The sequence below is a fragment of the Aquila chrysaetos genome, chromosome 26 (assembly GCF_900496995.4).
Source record: "Aquila chrysaetos chrysaetos chromosome 26, bAquChr1.4, whole genome shotgun sequence".
In the NCBI taxonomy this organism is placed as follows: Eukaryota; Metazoa; Chordata; class Aves; order Accipitriformes; family Accipitridae; genus Aquila; species Aquila chrysaetos.
In genome coordinates, this window is record NC_044029.1 from 15,008,177 (window position 1) to 15,023,351 (window position 15,175).

Sequence of the window (15,175 nt, forward strand, 5' to 3'; positions counted from 1 at the left end):
GTTAAAGCTGAAAGAGTGACATTCTTTCATTCCTCAGGTCAAGACAATTCATTTTTAAGCAAGTCAAAATATCCACAAATCACTTAATCATTTAAATCGCAACCAAGGGTGGTTTTTTCCTGAGTCTGAACAGGGGAAGTACCGACGTAAGCACACCAGGGGAAGCTCTGCAGCATAGGAAACTCTAAAGTACAGCTCCCACTGGTTTTCAATGGGAATTATGCCCTTCGGTCCCATAAATGCTTTTGAACATTTACTCCATCAACACACGTCTGTCTTTGCTAGCTCCATGCCGAGCAGCGCTGCCCTTTGGTGTTGGGGAATGTCTGACCACTCTCCCAATGTGATGCAAACAGAGGAGTGAAGGAGAGAGACAAAACTGACTTTACTTCAAATCACCGAGCAGGGTCATCTGTATTAATGGGTTCAATACAAAAATATCAAAGAGAGGTTTCTGTAAGTTAATGTATTTGACAGGGAGTTTTGAGAGGCTCAGGGGAAGTAGAAACTACTTTTACACAGTCAGAACAAAAGTAGCAGGCAACACCAGGTGTTAAAAAGCCTGTAACGCTGAAGAGTTTCCCTTAGTACAGTCTCTTTTGACCATCACATTTTAATTTCACACAGCTGATAGATGAACATCATCCTACTCACATGCTCTAGCACCATCTAGCTTGTGCCTAAGGTAACGAAGCGCCCTTACTTTCTCCTCAAGCAGGCAAATCCTTAATTGTGTCCTTTCCTTTAAGTATGACTGTCTGTACTTTGGTTATTTTAGTTACTTTGACATTATAATTCAAATGGAAGTAAAAATAGCGAGTACAAAGCAGCCTCACAGGTTAAAGAGGCTCCTTCACGGAGCAATTCCTTCGGCTGCATCCTTCTCCATCTGTCGGTTTCTCTGTTCCCTCTTTTCTGGGCTTGAATCCTGCCAAAGATACATATGTGTGTGAAATATTTCTAAAGTTTACATTCCAAATTTTGTTTGCTTAAATAAGGTTCCTTAGAGGAACTCATTAAGAAAAACAACAAATAACGGGACAAAACAGCAGAATACCAGTTCTTGTTCCAAAGGGAAAAGCACCAAACGATATGAAAGCCAGAGAAGAGCTGCTGCTCGTTGCAGGTGAGGCTAATGGTCAGTATCAGGAATGGGTTTGCTCATGGAGGATTGAGGTGGCAGCCAGTGGCCTTCGTGCCCCACAGCAGCCACCTTGCTGCACCCTCTGGCTCTCCGTCTCGCAGCTGCAACCAGAAGCCCGGGCTCAGATAGAGGCAAGGCAGGTGAGAAGAAAAACCTCCAGTGAACCACTCAGCCATGTGGGAGCTGATGTTTAACCATCTGGATCACCCAGCACATTATACAACACGAATCCATTCAATACTTCAGTTGACATAAACCTTCCTGCCCAGATTCCCGAAAGTGAAATTCATAGTCAGGACGAATATCTGCAGTTATGCAAACCGTGATAAAAACCACCACTACCCTGCGGCAGATGTCAGAAGACATCTCCTGAGGAGTCAAGAGGGCTGTTCCTCTTTCCCTGATACTTCACATAAATGCCAGGAGAGCTTTTGCAAGTTGTGAGGGCTCTCTAGTCGTGCCCCTGCAGAGCTCATCAGCAATACTTGTGGAGACCTCCCTTACATTTTGGGGTGGGTTTCTAGCTGGCTTGCCCACTTCTCCCTGAAAAGCACCACGTAGATGTACCCTCGCTCAGAAGGCACCGGCTGACGCTGCAGCACCAAGCAGCGGAGGAAGCCAAGTTAATAAGTCAAATTCTCTTTCTCCGGGTCACAAACAGACGCAAGTGAATGACAGCACCTCGGTCTCGGGGTGCCCACTGCAGAGCTCCAGGAACCGCATCAGCCGCTCGCGATGGCTACTGCATGTTTCTTGCACGTGGAACAGCCACAGACTTTCTGTTTGAGTGGCTTAGTTGTGTCCACTGAAACAATTAAAGAAGAAAGCAAAAGAGCAAGGCCTCCAGGATGAAGCACAGCGCATGTTTTGTTTGCAACACATTTCACCAGCTCTGTTACACAAATGGCCATCTCCCTGCTCAGACATGCGGCACGCTCCCTGCAAATGCAAGCAAGGAAAGAGGGGAACGTTTGCTCCAGAGACATAAAAAGGTGGATGTCTGACCCCCATCTGGAGCCCCATCTGCACCAGAGTACCTTAGCACGATGCAGCATTCAGTAGAAGCAAATTCACACAGTTCTTGCTCCATACTGGCTATCTTCCTGCATTTGTTGCCAAAAACGCAGGCTTATCTATTGAAAGGAAAGGATTAATGTTCTACGGTATGTTGAATGAGATGTTTTAAAAACAAAACTTGACATGACTACGCTGAAGCAGAGCAATGCACTGACCCTGTGTGTCCTGGGAGTCTCCAGAGCCTGGGGAGGGAGCTCTGTTAGCACTGTTAAAGTAGATGTGGGAAATGTGCTTTTCAGCACATTTGGAAATGTAAAATCTTCCCAGAGGGGAGGCAGTAATTGAAGAGAAAACTGCACAGGGGCCTCTGGAAGCATTATCAAAACCCAGCTGGGCATATACCTGGAGAAGAAGATTGACACAAGTCTGAATAAAACCCGTAGGACGAGGAAGCAAAGACAAGACACACAGGTGCCAGGATTTTATAACTCCACAACCCACAGAAATGCTGCAAATCCAAGATGAATCGTAAGGGAAGCGACCTTGGCTCTCTCTTCCCATCCTGGGTAGAGCGTGCGCTCCCAGATACCCCATGCAACAGCGGCCACTCTTCCTCCCTCCCCAGAAGATAAGGCAATGACTCCACACAGCCAAGGGAGAACTTCACTTCTCCTGAGATAAGCACATTTTTGTATTAGCCTTTTTGGAGAAACATAAATTTAATCCCACAGTCAGTGAGATTTCACCCAACGTGAAACAGTCACACCATCAGTGTGATGCCTGCTGCTTTGAGAAACATTATCGGACTACAAAACTCCTTGTGAGCCCACGTGAGCTGGCTCTTTGCCACCTACGGAAAGGCAGGCACAGAGCAGAGCTTAGGAAGAGGGGTTAGGAGATGTCCGTGAGAAAGCAAAGGCGAGCCCTTGGCTTGGAGGCCATTTTGCAATTTGGAAGATGCAAGTTTCTGCTCCTTGCTCTGCCAGGGTCTTCTTGGGTAACCTCAGGTATAGTAGTCTCAGCCTCTGCTGTCCCTAGCTCAGCTTGACAATTTATCAACTTGTCCCCCCTTCATGGACATCTGAGCTGCCTGTCAGTCTACCTGCCACTGATATATTGATATTTTAAGGTACACCACCACCACTACTGGTTTGCCCTAGACATTATTCTGTCCAGGGCTGAGCCACCTTCATATTCTGGGTATTTACCTCTTTACAACCACCGTGAGTGAAAGCCTGCAATTGCCTCAAAAGTGTAAGTAACTACAACCTTTGTTGGCAAGTATAATGTTTTTCTGTTGAGCAAACATTACATTGCTCTCCTCTTTGCTGCAATGCATAGGTGAAGGTGCACAACCCATTTGTTTCAGGTTTGATGCTGTTCAGTTCATCTGAGGAAAAAGCTCGAATACAAAAACTCAATTATTGATCTAACGCTTAAGTTTAAAAGCTTCATTTTAATGTTCCGCAAACATTCTTGGCCTTCACAAGGCAATCAAGCCCAGCAAATAATTTCTGGAAACCGCCCGTGCTGAGAAAATGTGCAACCCAGGTTAGACACAGTTAAAACGAGTGGACTCATAACCAGCAGCAACTGAGCAAAGCTCCGCTGTTTTCTAAGGATTTCGCTAAACCCCTAAACATTATATAACGTATCGGTGGTGACACCGCCTCTCAAAAGTTGCTTGAACCACACGTGTAACCCAGGTCATCACCAAAACGCATCGGGTAGCACCGAGGCGGTGACACCACCGCTTCACCAGAGCTTTAGGACACCAGAGACAGGACATCGGAGCTTTAGGTCTTCTTCGCCCCCTCGGCTCGTGCAGCGGGAACAGCTCTCTTCCATACACGAGGCAGAGGATGAGGCTTGCAGACCACCTCTGTGTCACGTCCCTGGGGTAGGTGACATTGAATAACGCTCGTGTTATCTCCCTCCTGAACGAGAGAAGACAGATCCTAAGGCCACAGCGTCTGCAACGCTGGCTCTGGCAGCCCTGGGGAACAGCCTCGGCTCCTCCGCCGCAAAGGACTTTGGCAAAAAGGACCTGGGGCAGGCGTTGATTTGGGGATCGTTCCCATTTTTGCTGTGCCGAAGCTTTAGGGAGGAACTCGACTGGTTTGTTTTCCTGTCAGCAGCTTCATCACTAAATTAGCTGGCGAGTTACGAAGTGGCGATGCCAAAAGCGCAGCAGCGTAGGGAGCCTGGTCAAAAGCGGGCATATCTAGACACCAAGCAAAACCTACCCTTCTGTCGCAGCTGCCGTATATAGCTTCACTTGTTTATGGGAAAAGCCCTTAGGGCTGTCAGTCAGGAGCTTTCAACTTAATTTTGCAAAGATGGTAAGCCTCCGAGACTTGACTCTTTTTCATACAAGGTGATGAAAAACACAGGAACCAGGCTCAGCAGGGAGAGTGCCCTTCAGAGCGATTTAGAGATCCCCGGCTCAGCGCTACGCCAGGACAAACTATTTGCAAAAAACACATTTTCCTGCCCGCAGGTTACGCTAACGCTCACAGAGGCAGAAAACTCGTTACTGGCCCTAACCTAAAGCCCGTCCTTCCCGACTCGGTGTCCACACACGGCGTTGCCCACGCCGGCGTTGTCCTGCCCGGGGGTCCGGGTCCCTCGGAGCGCTCCCACCGCTGGGCAGGCAGCTCACGGGGCGCGCGGCCAGAGCACGGGCACGGCGACAGACAGCTCGTCTACCGGCGGCGTTTGGCAACGCGGAACGACTTCACAGAGGATGCTCCATCTGTCACCGTGTTCTGCGGCTCAGCCTGACCTCGCTAGCACTAAGGAAGACCCAGCAGATTAACATTTAATGATGCTTTCAGTTTCAGCCCTTGTAATTTTTCATCTTTTGGAGGGCAGATATAGAAGAGGAAGAAAGTCATATATTATGTACAGCATATGGGTCGTCTTCTTGCAACCATCTCCTTTAATATGCTTGACTTTGACAGGTTCGGATTTTTTTTTCTCCTTTCTGCAATGAAGAAAAATTTCTCTACATATATTTTACTCCAGAAACAGAACATCAGCTGCTTCTTGGATACGCAGACTATTTTTGTTTTGATTCGTGTAACCATGATACCTAATTCAGTTTAAGTAAGTAAACACAGGGAGTACGGTTCTTGGTAGCTGTCTGAACAGAAGCAAGGAAACTAAACCTTGCCAAGACAGACGCATTGAGCAAGATGCTTCAGGTCACTCTGTTGTCTTGAAAAATACACTTAACCATGTAACTTAATGCAAAAAGAAATCCTTAAGGGACAGTAAAGTGAACCAGAAATGCAGAGTTTGCATTCTTTTTGTTAAGCAGTTCTATTCATTTTTGTATTTTCTGCTTGTGAAGTGTTCAGCTTGTCCCCCACGGACCGGAGGCTTGCCGCGTGTACCCAGAGGACCACCGGTGCTCCGTGGAGCACCAGCTGAAGTCAGTAAGACCATCCACAAGCACAGAAGGTATTGAGGTTTCATACTGTAGCGTTGATTCTTCATGAAATACGTATTCGGTGGCGTGGCTGAGCCTCTGATGATTTAGGTTAGTATTGGTAGGAAATAGTGACCTGGAAGAGGGCTTTACGTGAGAAAGCACAGGGACAAAAGCGATGGCCCAAAAGGAGGGAGAAACACAGAAGCCAGCAGAGAGATCCCAAGCTGCTGAATATTTCTGGAAGATAAGGGCAAGAATTTTGAATTTGGGATGGTATTTACCAACGGACGAGGCAACAGACAGATCCTTAAAGCAAGCAGATCACAAAGGAAAGTGGTAAGACTACTGCCAAAGGGGTAATCTGAGCTGCTTCGGTCACGATGCTGTTGGGGGAAGCTGCATGGGAATGCCGGAGGCTACAAGGGAAGAGCATCAACTGAATGCCACTACCAGTCGCTTCACAGCTGCTATGTGCGCTATATTTAAAAAAATGCCTGAGATGGCAAAAGTCCAATGCAAGTAAGAGCTGTGCAGTCATGAGGAGAAAAACAAGGCGATTAACCTGCGCCACCCAGTAGCCTTTTGGGCTTTGGTTTTTTTGAGCAGTGCCCATGAGCTGTCAGCAGTCAGCCAAGCGATGCTCACCAGCATCCTATCAGCACTGAGGTTACCCCAGCAAGCTGCTAGTGCAAGTTGCTATGCCTGAAGAAATCAGAGCTTCAAAAACTCTTATCAATGCCTGGAAAACAGATAAAAGTAAATTGGGAAGAGGGGAAGTCAGAACCAACTTTTTTTGCAGCCAAGGCCCTCCAGAGTAAGAAAAAGGAATTGCTTTTTGAAGATTAAAAATGCAAAATCATAAGGTTGCAGCAGATTCCAAACAAGCCTAGAAACTGAGAAACTTCGAGGAAAGGGGACCCTACGAAGGTTTAAGACTCCCACAAGAAGACAGAGAAAGAACAGCTCCGTTCACAGAAGACTAATTCCCAAACAGCCAGAGCTTGTGTTCAACAGCTCAAGCCACAGCAGAGCTGGCTCACAGGAAATTTCCTTCTTCTAAGACCAAACCAGACTCCCTGTAGCAAAATTCTGAGGTATTAGTATGCATTATTTATAAGCATCCATCATCATTTTGTGCTCTCTCTGCCCCAAATGTATGCACTGACACAGTCCCCAAGAGCAACATACAGTAGGGAAGGGTGCGGCAAAGACCTTGTGGGCAGATCTCTCTACCTGTGTAACATTTTCAGAGTACCCTCCTTAAGCGTAGGATTTTGGCCAAAGTATAGGTGGCATAACTACAGGATATAACCACTTTAACCATCCTAGATGCAAAGATATCCAAACCCCTCAGCAAGAATATCCGCAGTCTTAATTAACCTTGTGAGAAATCAGGAAAAGGCAGATTATGCTTAGTTACTGCCTCATTTTGTTAATGAGAGATAATTGAAAAAACACGTGCTAAAGCGATTGCCTAATCATCACATCAAATTAGTTAAAAAAAAAAATCAATTCATCGTGATCAAATAGTTATTTACCAAAAAGCAACAACACACAGAGCACATTACTTGTTTGGGGTGAATCTCATCCAGTCTGGACAAACAGCCTTTGTGCAAGGAGCTTTGCAGAGCAAGGAAGATCGAGAATGTGCCCCAGCAGCCTTTGGACTAATCTTGGGAATCAGAGCATCCTTCCTGCTGCTCCATCGCCTTCCATTCGAGAAGGTTTCCCACCCCTTTGCTGTGCATCCCGAGGAACCTCTGATTCCTGGATCAGTGCTCCCCCTTCCAGCAACACCCTGACCCCGTCCATTCCCTCTCTGCCATCAAGGTAAATGCAACGAGGGTCCACAAGAAGGGCCTGCATGACTCTACGCCTCCGAAATGCAGAATTAGGCCTATTGACAACAAAAGTCCACTGTCAGCCCCATCCCCTAATGACATTCTCTTAATCTAGGTTTTCGGTGAGAAAACCTGTCAGCCAAATGCATAATGAATTATTTGTAAGTAATTTAATCTGAAGAGCTTTGTTCCAAACTCATGTAAGGCTCTGTGGATGTAACAAAGGATTCGGGACACCACTTATTTTAGGACTCAGCAATATGCTTTAGGCAGAAATCTTGATTTGTAAATACTGCGTTCTGGCCCAGCAGATTTCCTTCCTGATAGACCATGACCACTTCATAATTCTAGGGCAAAACCATGAAGATTAATAAAAAGCAGAAAGAGGATTTTAATCAACACAGCCAGCTGGTCTGTGGTTGAGATTATGTTGTGGAAGGGAAAGTGTAACATTAAGATTGAATGAAAAATGCAAAGCACTGATTACCCCGCAGAGCATCTCTACCAGCTAAATTAACATTAAACTCAGATTTGCAAATCCTGTGCTTATATCACTGCTTGTAGGCAATTGCGATATATTTAACATCAACTAGAAATTAAAACATCCGCCTCTAAAATAATGAGTTTTGTTTTAAATCCTGTTCATAAAAGTCACTTCCCTTTCCACCCATTACTAAGAAGATGACCTATTTTAAATCTCATCCTTTAAAAGTATTGTAACGAGTTCCTTTTTGGGAGGGAGCAAAGCAGGACACGGGACAGCCGGAAAGCAACTAGTAAGGGAAGAGGAGAGGGAGGCTGCTCAAAGCCCGGGAGCAGGACGATGAAGGTTTTTCCAACGGAGGGGCACGCAGCCAAAGGACGGGAGCTGTGCTCTGCAGGGGAACCGCTCTGGGTGCCCGGGAGAAGGTGACTCCACCGCGAGACCGACCCGGCCGGCAGATGTAGGCTGCTGCCGCCGGCTGCTGCGCGGTGGAGGGAGAAGGGGGGGAAACCGAGCTGGCTGGAGCCAGGCCAAGGAGCGACAAAAGGCTTGTGTGCCATCGCCGCATCGCCCCGCCGCGCCGGCCGCCCGGCCCGCGGACTGCCATAGCAACCGGGGTTAAAATTGGGTCAGGATCGCCAATGCGAAACCTGCTATTTTGAACGTGGGCCTTGGGCTCGCGCTGAAAACGTTCACTCGTGTGCTGTTTTGACAGAAGACGTGCTATTTGGGAAGCCGGAGGCGGGGAGAGGAGGCTGTATTTATGAGGAAGCCCGAAGTGCTGCGAGCGCGTGAATTTTTCTTTTTTTAACCTACGCCGGACCTGGGCAAGACGCGCTAGGACTAACTAAAGCGCCTTAACGTGTCTCGAACCTCGCGGCCGCTCCGGTTGTGCTCAACAAGTCCCATGTCCTGGAGACTCGCTGGGGACCGCTGAGGCTGGGCCAGGCGGGTACGTGAGCCCAGTCCCTCCCAGCAGCACCCACGGCACATCGGCCAGGCTGCTGGTGCCTGCCACTGGGATGCGACCACCGCTCGGCACTCTCCAAAGCTTAGCAGGAGGGGAAGCAAGTCAGTGGACAAAATATACATAATCTAAGACTGGGACACGCTTACGCCTTGGCGTCGCCTTAGGAAGCGCTCCTAAAATTATTTGGCTGAAACAACAGCATGGGACATAGCCAGCAGCTGCCGCTCCAGGTATTATTTGGTGGTTTGCAGTTGTTAATTAAAATTACTCACTCCACAGTGAGCAAACACACCTATATCATACGAGAAAAATTTAACAAATACTATGCATGCATAAGAGCAAGGGAGGGGCTGTGGAAAACTGCTTCTTACAAATACTTGATCACCATTGTCCAGAAAAAAAGATGTTCATGCTTTTTCCAGAGGAACATTTCTAAAGCCTAATGAGGATTTTGAGTTAACATGCCAAGATCAAAGCATTCAGACTGGAAAGCTAAAGTTAGACCTATACAGTCCTCACTGCACCTGATTTTTCAAAAGTGCTGAGTAGGTTGTTTTACTAAAACAGGGTCTGTTTGATTAGTCCCAGACATATATAAACTTGACACATACAAGCATCTCAGTGCGTTTAATGCATTTACCCTTACAACACTGCCCCACTTCCAGTTCCTTTTCCCTTCAAGGAGGGAAAATACTATTAGAAAAGTCTTATTAGTGAGCAATGGAGGCATGAAGGCTTCATCAGTGGCCCCAGGTCTACAGAGGGGCGAGACTGATTCCCAGCCTCCTTGTGTCAAAGACATTATCCAAAGCTCTGGATCTACAAATTAAAACTTCCCAAACATCCTGTTTCAAAAAGCACCATCTCTCCTAAGGAACCTGAGAGCCATCACTCAAGATTCTTTTGTCTGGAATGAACTAAATCCTGGCTTTAAACAGAACATCAAATTTCCAAGCTGATATGATCAACCTCCCTGTTCTGCTTACTAGTAATTTTTAATGTGTTGACCAATTAGAATCAAATTCGATAGAGGCTCAGCCATATTATGTTTCTACAAGATCTGAGAAAGTCTGAAGCCAAGAAGAGAAAAAGATCCAAACTGGTGCCCAAACAAAGAAACAGACAGGAACAATTTAATATTTCCAAAGGCAGGTAGGAATTCCCTGCGTGAAGGAGCAGCCAGCTTTTCCCCATCAATATGAGAACAGCTCAGATCGGAGCTGGTCCTGCCTTTTGCCTCATCCAACAGGTAGGGAATGCAGGAGGAAGCAAACATCATGCGGAAGAGCGATCCATGGAAGCCAGCAGAGTGGCTGGGATTTTTGCAGCAGCAGACTGTCAGCGATACAGGACACAAATCTGCAGGAAATTGTTTCTCTGTAGCGCAGTTTAGCTGGGACATTAAGTAGAATTATTCCAAGATGAAGCTAAGATCAGTAAACTATTCCTATAATGAGTTTCCATCAGTTGTGTTCAATGCTTTTAAGCATACTATAATGTCATATATAAAAGCCATGTCTTCATATAAACAAGGTATCATATAAAAGTCCTAAGGCACTGCAACTAGTTTATAAACTACAATTAATTTTCTGTGTGTCTTGAAAGTAGTTTCTATACCTACAATGAACTGATTTATTTTAAACATACTCTAGCACTCAGATCAACGGAAAGAGTAAGCCTGATGTAAATCAGGTTTTCGTTTTGCAGCTGGATTGACTCAGGTTCTACGCAATGGATTTGTAATTTAAGAAGTCAATGACTCCTGAGTGAGCAACTTCTTGCACTGTGAGCAGAATTTAACCCGCTAACGGTTCTCAATGCAAGTATTTTTCTGATTCTAGAAAGCAAGCTATGATCCCAGAAAAATGTCTGAAGCTGTCTACAGCTTCAGCTGGGGTTGTGCCTGAAGGCTATCGGCTATTCCAGCTGCGGGCTCACACCCCAGAACCGCTCGTTCTGCTCTTCTGCCTCGTACTTGGTATCCATGGGGTGACCATGAAGGTTTTTTCCCTTTATAGCCTCTCTACTTAGTGCGCTGGGCTTTCAGGTGATCTCAGGTCCTCACTTAAAATGCCACCGCCACCGCTAGATCAAACTTACTGAAAGCAAGGCTAGGTAATTTGCATTACAGTCAAGTAAAAACGTGAATTGCCTTATCATGTTCTTGATATGAACAGCATGGTTTGAAAACCAGATCAAACAGTACCAGATCATCCTATCCTAGCTCTAGTTTTCCCTTCTGCAATTTATGGCTGTGTCTGTCACCCAGACTGGAAGTTTGCTTTGCCTCAGCTCCCTCTCAAGATAGGGGGAATTATTCCGGTGATGGATGTCTGGAGGCCTCTACAATTCATCCACATTGTGTTAAGAACAGGTAAGGGAAAGGGAATTTCCTGTTCCAGGTAGAATGTACATAAAACATCAACAATTCATTATTCAGTACCATAAAAGTTGTTTCAAATTACAATCTAATTACCCCCATTAAAAATCATTGCAACTGTATCACTGAGCACACAGAAATGGCAAAAAAACAACGGAGACCCTTGAACTTTCTAGAACCATGTTTTTCATTTGGAAAAGTCAATCCATACTTCCTTTAGTTGTTCAGGACAGAAAATGCTGCCGGCCATGTTTTCCCCATGGTATTCTACAGCAGTGCTAGTTCAGTGTGGTACAAGGGAGAAGGACTGCACGAGGTGGAGAATGTCACCAGTCCAGTGGTGTCAAGCTGAGTTCCACCTCCCCAAACACAGGAAAGCGAAGGCTCAGCAGATACGGGAGTGGGAATCATTCCTAGAGCTTCCATATTTCCACACCAACATGGACCAAAATCTGGGCGTGCACATCACCCGCCGTACATCTGGTGGGGCCGTGTCGTGGTTTAACCCCTGCAGGCAGCCAACCCCCACCCAGCCGCTCGCCCACTCCTCCCGCTGGGGTGGGGGAGAGAATCAAAAGTGAGAAAACTCGTGCGCTGGGATAAAAACAGTTTAATAGGTAAAGCAAAAGCCGTGCACGCAAGCAAAGCAAACCAAGGAATCCATTCCCCACTTCCCATGGGCAGAGAGGTGTTCAGCCATCCCCAGGACAGCAGGGCTCCATCACACGTAACGGTGACTTGGGAAGATGAACGCCATCACTCTGAACGTCCCCCGTTCCCTCTTCTTCCCTCAGCTTTATATACTGAGCATGACGTCCTATGGACTGGAATATCCCTTGTCCCAGCTGTGTCCCCTCCCAACTTCTCGTGCCCCCCCAGCCTGCTGGCTGGCAGGGCAGTCTGAGAAGCAGAAAAGCCTTGACGCCGTGTAAGCACTGCTCAGAAGTAACTGAAATATCTCTGTGTTATCAATGCTGTTTTCAGCACAAATCCAAAATATAGCCCCATACAAGCTACTCTGAAGAAAGTTAACTCTATCCCAGCCAAAATCCGTACAGGCTGATACTCTTTGGGCTTGTTGAACCCGCTGTACACGCACTGTGCAGCCAGCCAGCACATGCCTAGCAATTCCATGTATTCTGAAAACATTAGCCAGGGGGAAGGAGAATTAAAACTTCTTCTGGGATTCCCAGGTGACCAAGCACCTGGCTGACTCTCAGAAAAATGAGCCATAATGCAAGTATAGGTTGAATCGTTACATCAGGTATCTTCTTCTCTTGCACTTTTGGACCCGGCGTATGTGAAATCCCAGGCAAATAGCAAAGTTTTACTTTTTTAACTGGACTAAACTTCTAGATGGAAAAACCAGGGCATGTTCACGGATGCTCAGGGTTCTGTTACATTACCAGTATTTTCTCCTGCCCTCCTGACCCACTAACTCATTCAGTGGTAACCCCAATATAATTAGTGTCACAAACAGGAAGAAGTCATCTGGTCCCCATTTAAAATGATCAAAACACTACTGTTAATATGTCATCCCATCTAAAAAAGTCTTTCACAGCTCATTGTCATTCACAGATTCTCTCAGGAGGCTGAACACTATTTATCACAGTTTTTTCAATGCAAAGTATTTCATTTCTGCCAGTTCCTCCTTAGCTTTTGCCAAGGTGGATTTTTGTTTCCACGGACATGTTAGAACACGGCCTCTGTACAGCAACTTGTCATCTTAAATCTGACTAAAATCTTCAAGAGTACCTTACGGAAAATGGATGACAGGAGTAAAGAACTAGTTGAAAATTCTTGAATGGGTGAAGTAATGTGTAATAGAAGCACCACAAGCTTTTTCACAAAGAAAATAGTTCCTATCCCGCATGCATCTCATCCCAGACACTAATCACAGGCAGTTTTTGATGACAGGAAACACCGGGAGCTTACATTCTCCTACTGCAGTGCTCTGTGCCACTGGGAAGAGTATTTCAACCCCAAACAGTGTGATGAAAACCACGTGGGTCTAGAAAGGCACAATTTTTGTTCAAAATGCATATGCGTTATCATCTGTGGCCTGGTGACACTTCTTAGGACTCACCCTTAAGTATGGACCATAAAAAAAAAAAAAAAGGCACAAACTTCTGATGCTTTTGGATCCAGAGTTCCAAGTCCAGTTAGTCTCTGGGATATTACAGAACATGCGGTCTACACCATAAATACTTCCCAGGGCGAAAAAAAAAAAAAAACCACCACCAAACAAAAAACAAACAAACAAACAAAACCCCCAAACCAAACCCTTATATGTTTAAGGTCAAAGCAGTGAGTCATTTAAGGCAAAAAAATCCACGGATGTTGCAGTTAACCCCAACTGAAACATGCATATCTTAAAAAAAAAAAAAAAAAAAAACCACAGTGAGAAGGTCATCCTTAAAGGAAATCCAAAAATAGTGACAAAAGAAATGCCAAATGAAAGCATAGAAACAAATTAAACTCTCCCATCATATTGTCAGGCAATAAATATACAATCATGACACATCGGTGTTTACAAAGACTGTAGTCAGCTCTTTTGTAGAGATTAATTTTTCCTCCTAATGTTTCCCTTTCACTGCTAAATACAGAATTTCATTCAGAGTAAGGTTATTCAAATGTAACTTTTACATTATAAATCTTTAAAAGCCTACAGTCTCTCCATTATATTTACTTTCTCTTCTCTACACAAAATGAATGATTGCTCTAAACATACCCCACAACACTATTGATACTGTACTTGGTTTTCACATCTGTTTTCCTTCTGTCTGAGCAACTAATGTGAAATTTCATTCAAATAGCTTTACCTTAAAAATGTATTTCCTAAATGTAAACAGAAAGATTTCTCCCATGCAAGTGTGTACCCACATCCATCTTAGAAAGCTGTGCAGGCAAGACATTAGTCTTCTCAAATATTTCTGTTTTTTCATCACACTAGCACAAATCACAGACACCAAGAAAAAAATAACCTGAACTTAGGAGTAAATAGTTCATTCCTGCTGTACAGTTAAAAAAAAATAAAAAGGGTAGCTGAAACATATCTCATTCAAACAGCAGCAGTGACGTTAAATCACACAATTGTAATGGTAATGATGGTACTGCTTTCTGAAATGGAAATACTTACACACACCGTAGAATTGACCTGTTGTTCCCTAATTTACAGCACTTATTTTAGAGGGCGTTTGCACAGTGCCACATTTCTCTCTCAAAGTTTTGTTTGCTTTTGGTTTTGTTAGGGGGAAAAAAAGTAGATTTATATATAAATAAAGGGCAGCAGATACTAAAAGGAGGTATATGCCTGTAGGACAGAAGCAGGTCTCCTGACTGCAAATAACATTTTATTATCTTACCATCTTCTGAGGACTGGAGTGTATCCCAGCTCAGCAGAGCTCCTACCCGTTTGTTCTTGTCTGCTATATGTACAATATCATATAACTTCACTATGATCAATGGGATTATTTATTTACACGTCATATACTCCATTGCCTCACATCCTTTTAGAAACAGTTCCTGGAAATGCAGAGCTATGGTTGTTGTCAAACACTTCATTTTTCTCCTTTTCTTTTTAATTTAAAAGTGAAACAAAAAAGAAGGTGCCATACAACTCAGCAAGAGGTTTAAAAAAATATCCAGGGCCATTCACAAGTCTCTTTTTCATATCAAGAGCTTCCTTGTCTTTTCCCCAAAGAATAGAATGATCAGCGACATTTTAGTTACACTGCCGATAAAAATAGAAGTAGTAATCAGTAAAAAACATTCCAGCAAAATAAGGATCTGTCGAGCAGCCTGCAAAACCCTGCAGAAGAAAAATAAAGGACATTCATATAGGATCTCCTCTCAGTTCAAACGCTATTTGTCTTTTGCTGTGTTGCCATTTGAAGAGGCTTA

At 44.9% G+C, this 15,175-nt stretch overlaps 1 protein-coding gene across 1 annotated transcript in view; it reads right to left on the reverse strand.

Moving 5' to 3' along the window:
• Positions 1-484: 484 nt before the first annotated feature.
• Positions 485-15,175, reverse strand: part of MYRFL (myelin regulatory factor like) — a 54,329-nt gene continuing 39,638 nt past the window's right edge. The window contains exons 25-28 of the mRNA XM_030003184.1: positions 14,095-15,083; positions 2,377-2,563; positions 2,182-2,277; positions 485-928 (exon numbers count right to left, since the gene is read on the reverse strand). Coding sequence (XP_029859044.1) covers positions 14,997-15,083 — 87 coding nt within the window. The 3' untranslated portion in view covers positions 485-928; positions 2,182-2,277; positions 2,377-2,563; positions 14,095-14,996. The remainder of the gene's footprint in view (positions 929-2,181; positions 2,278-2,376; positions 2,564-14,094; positions 15,084-15,175) is intronic.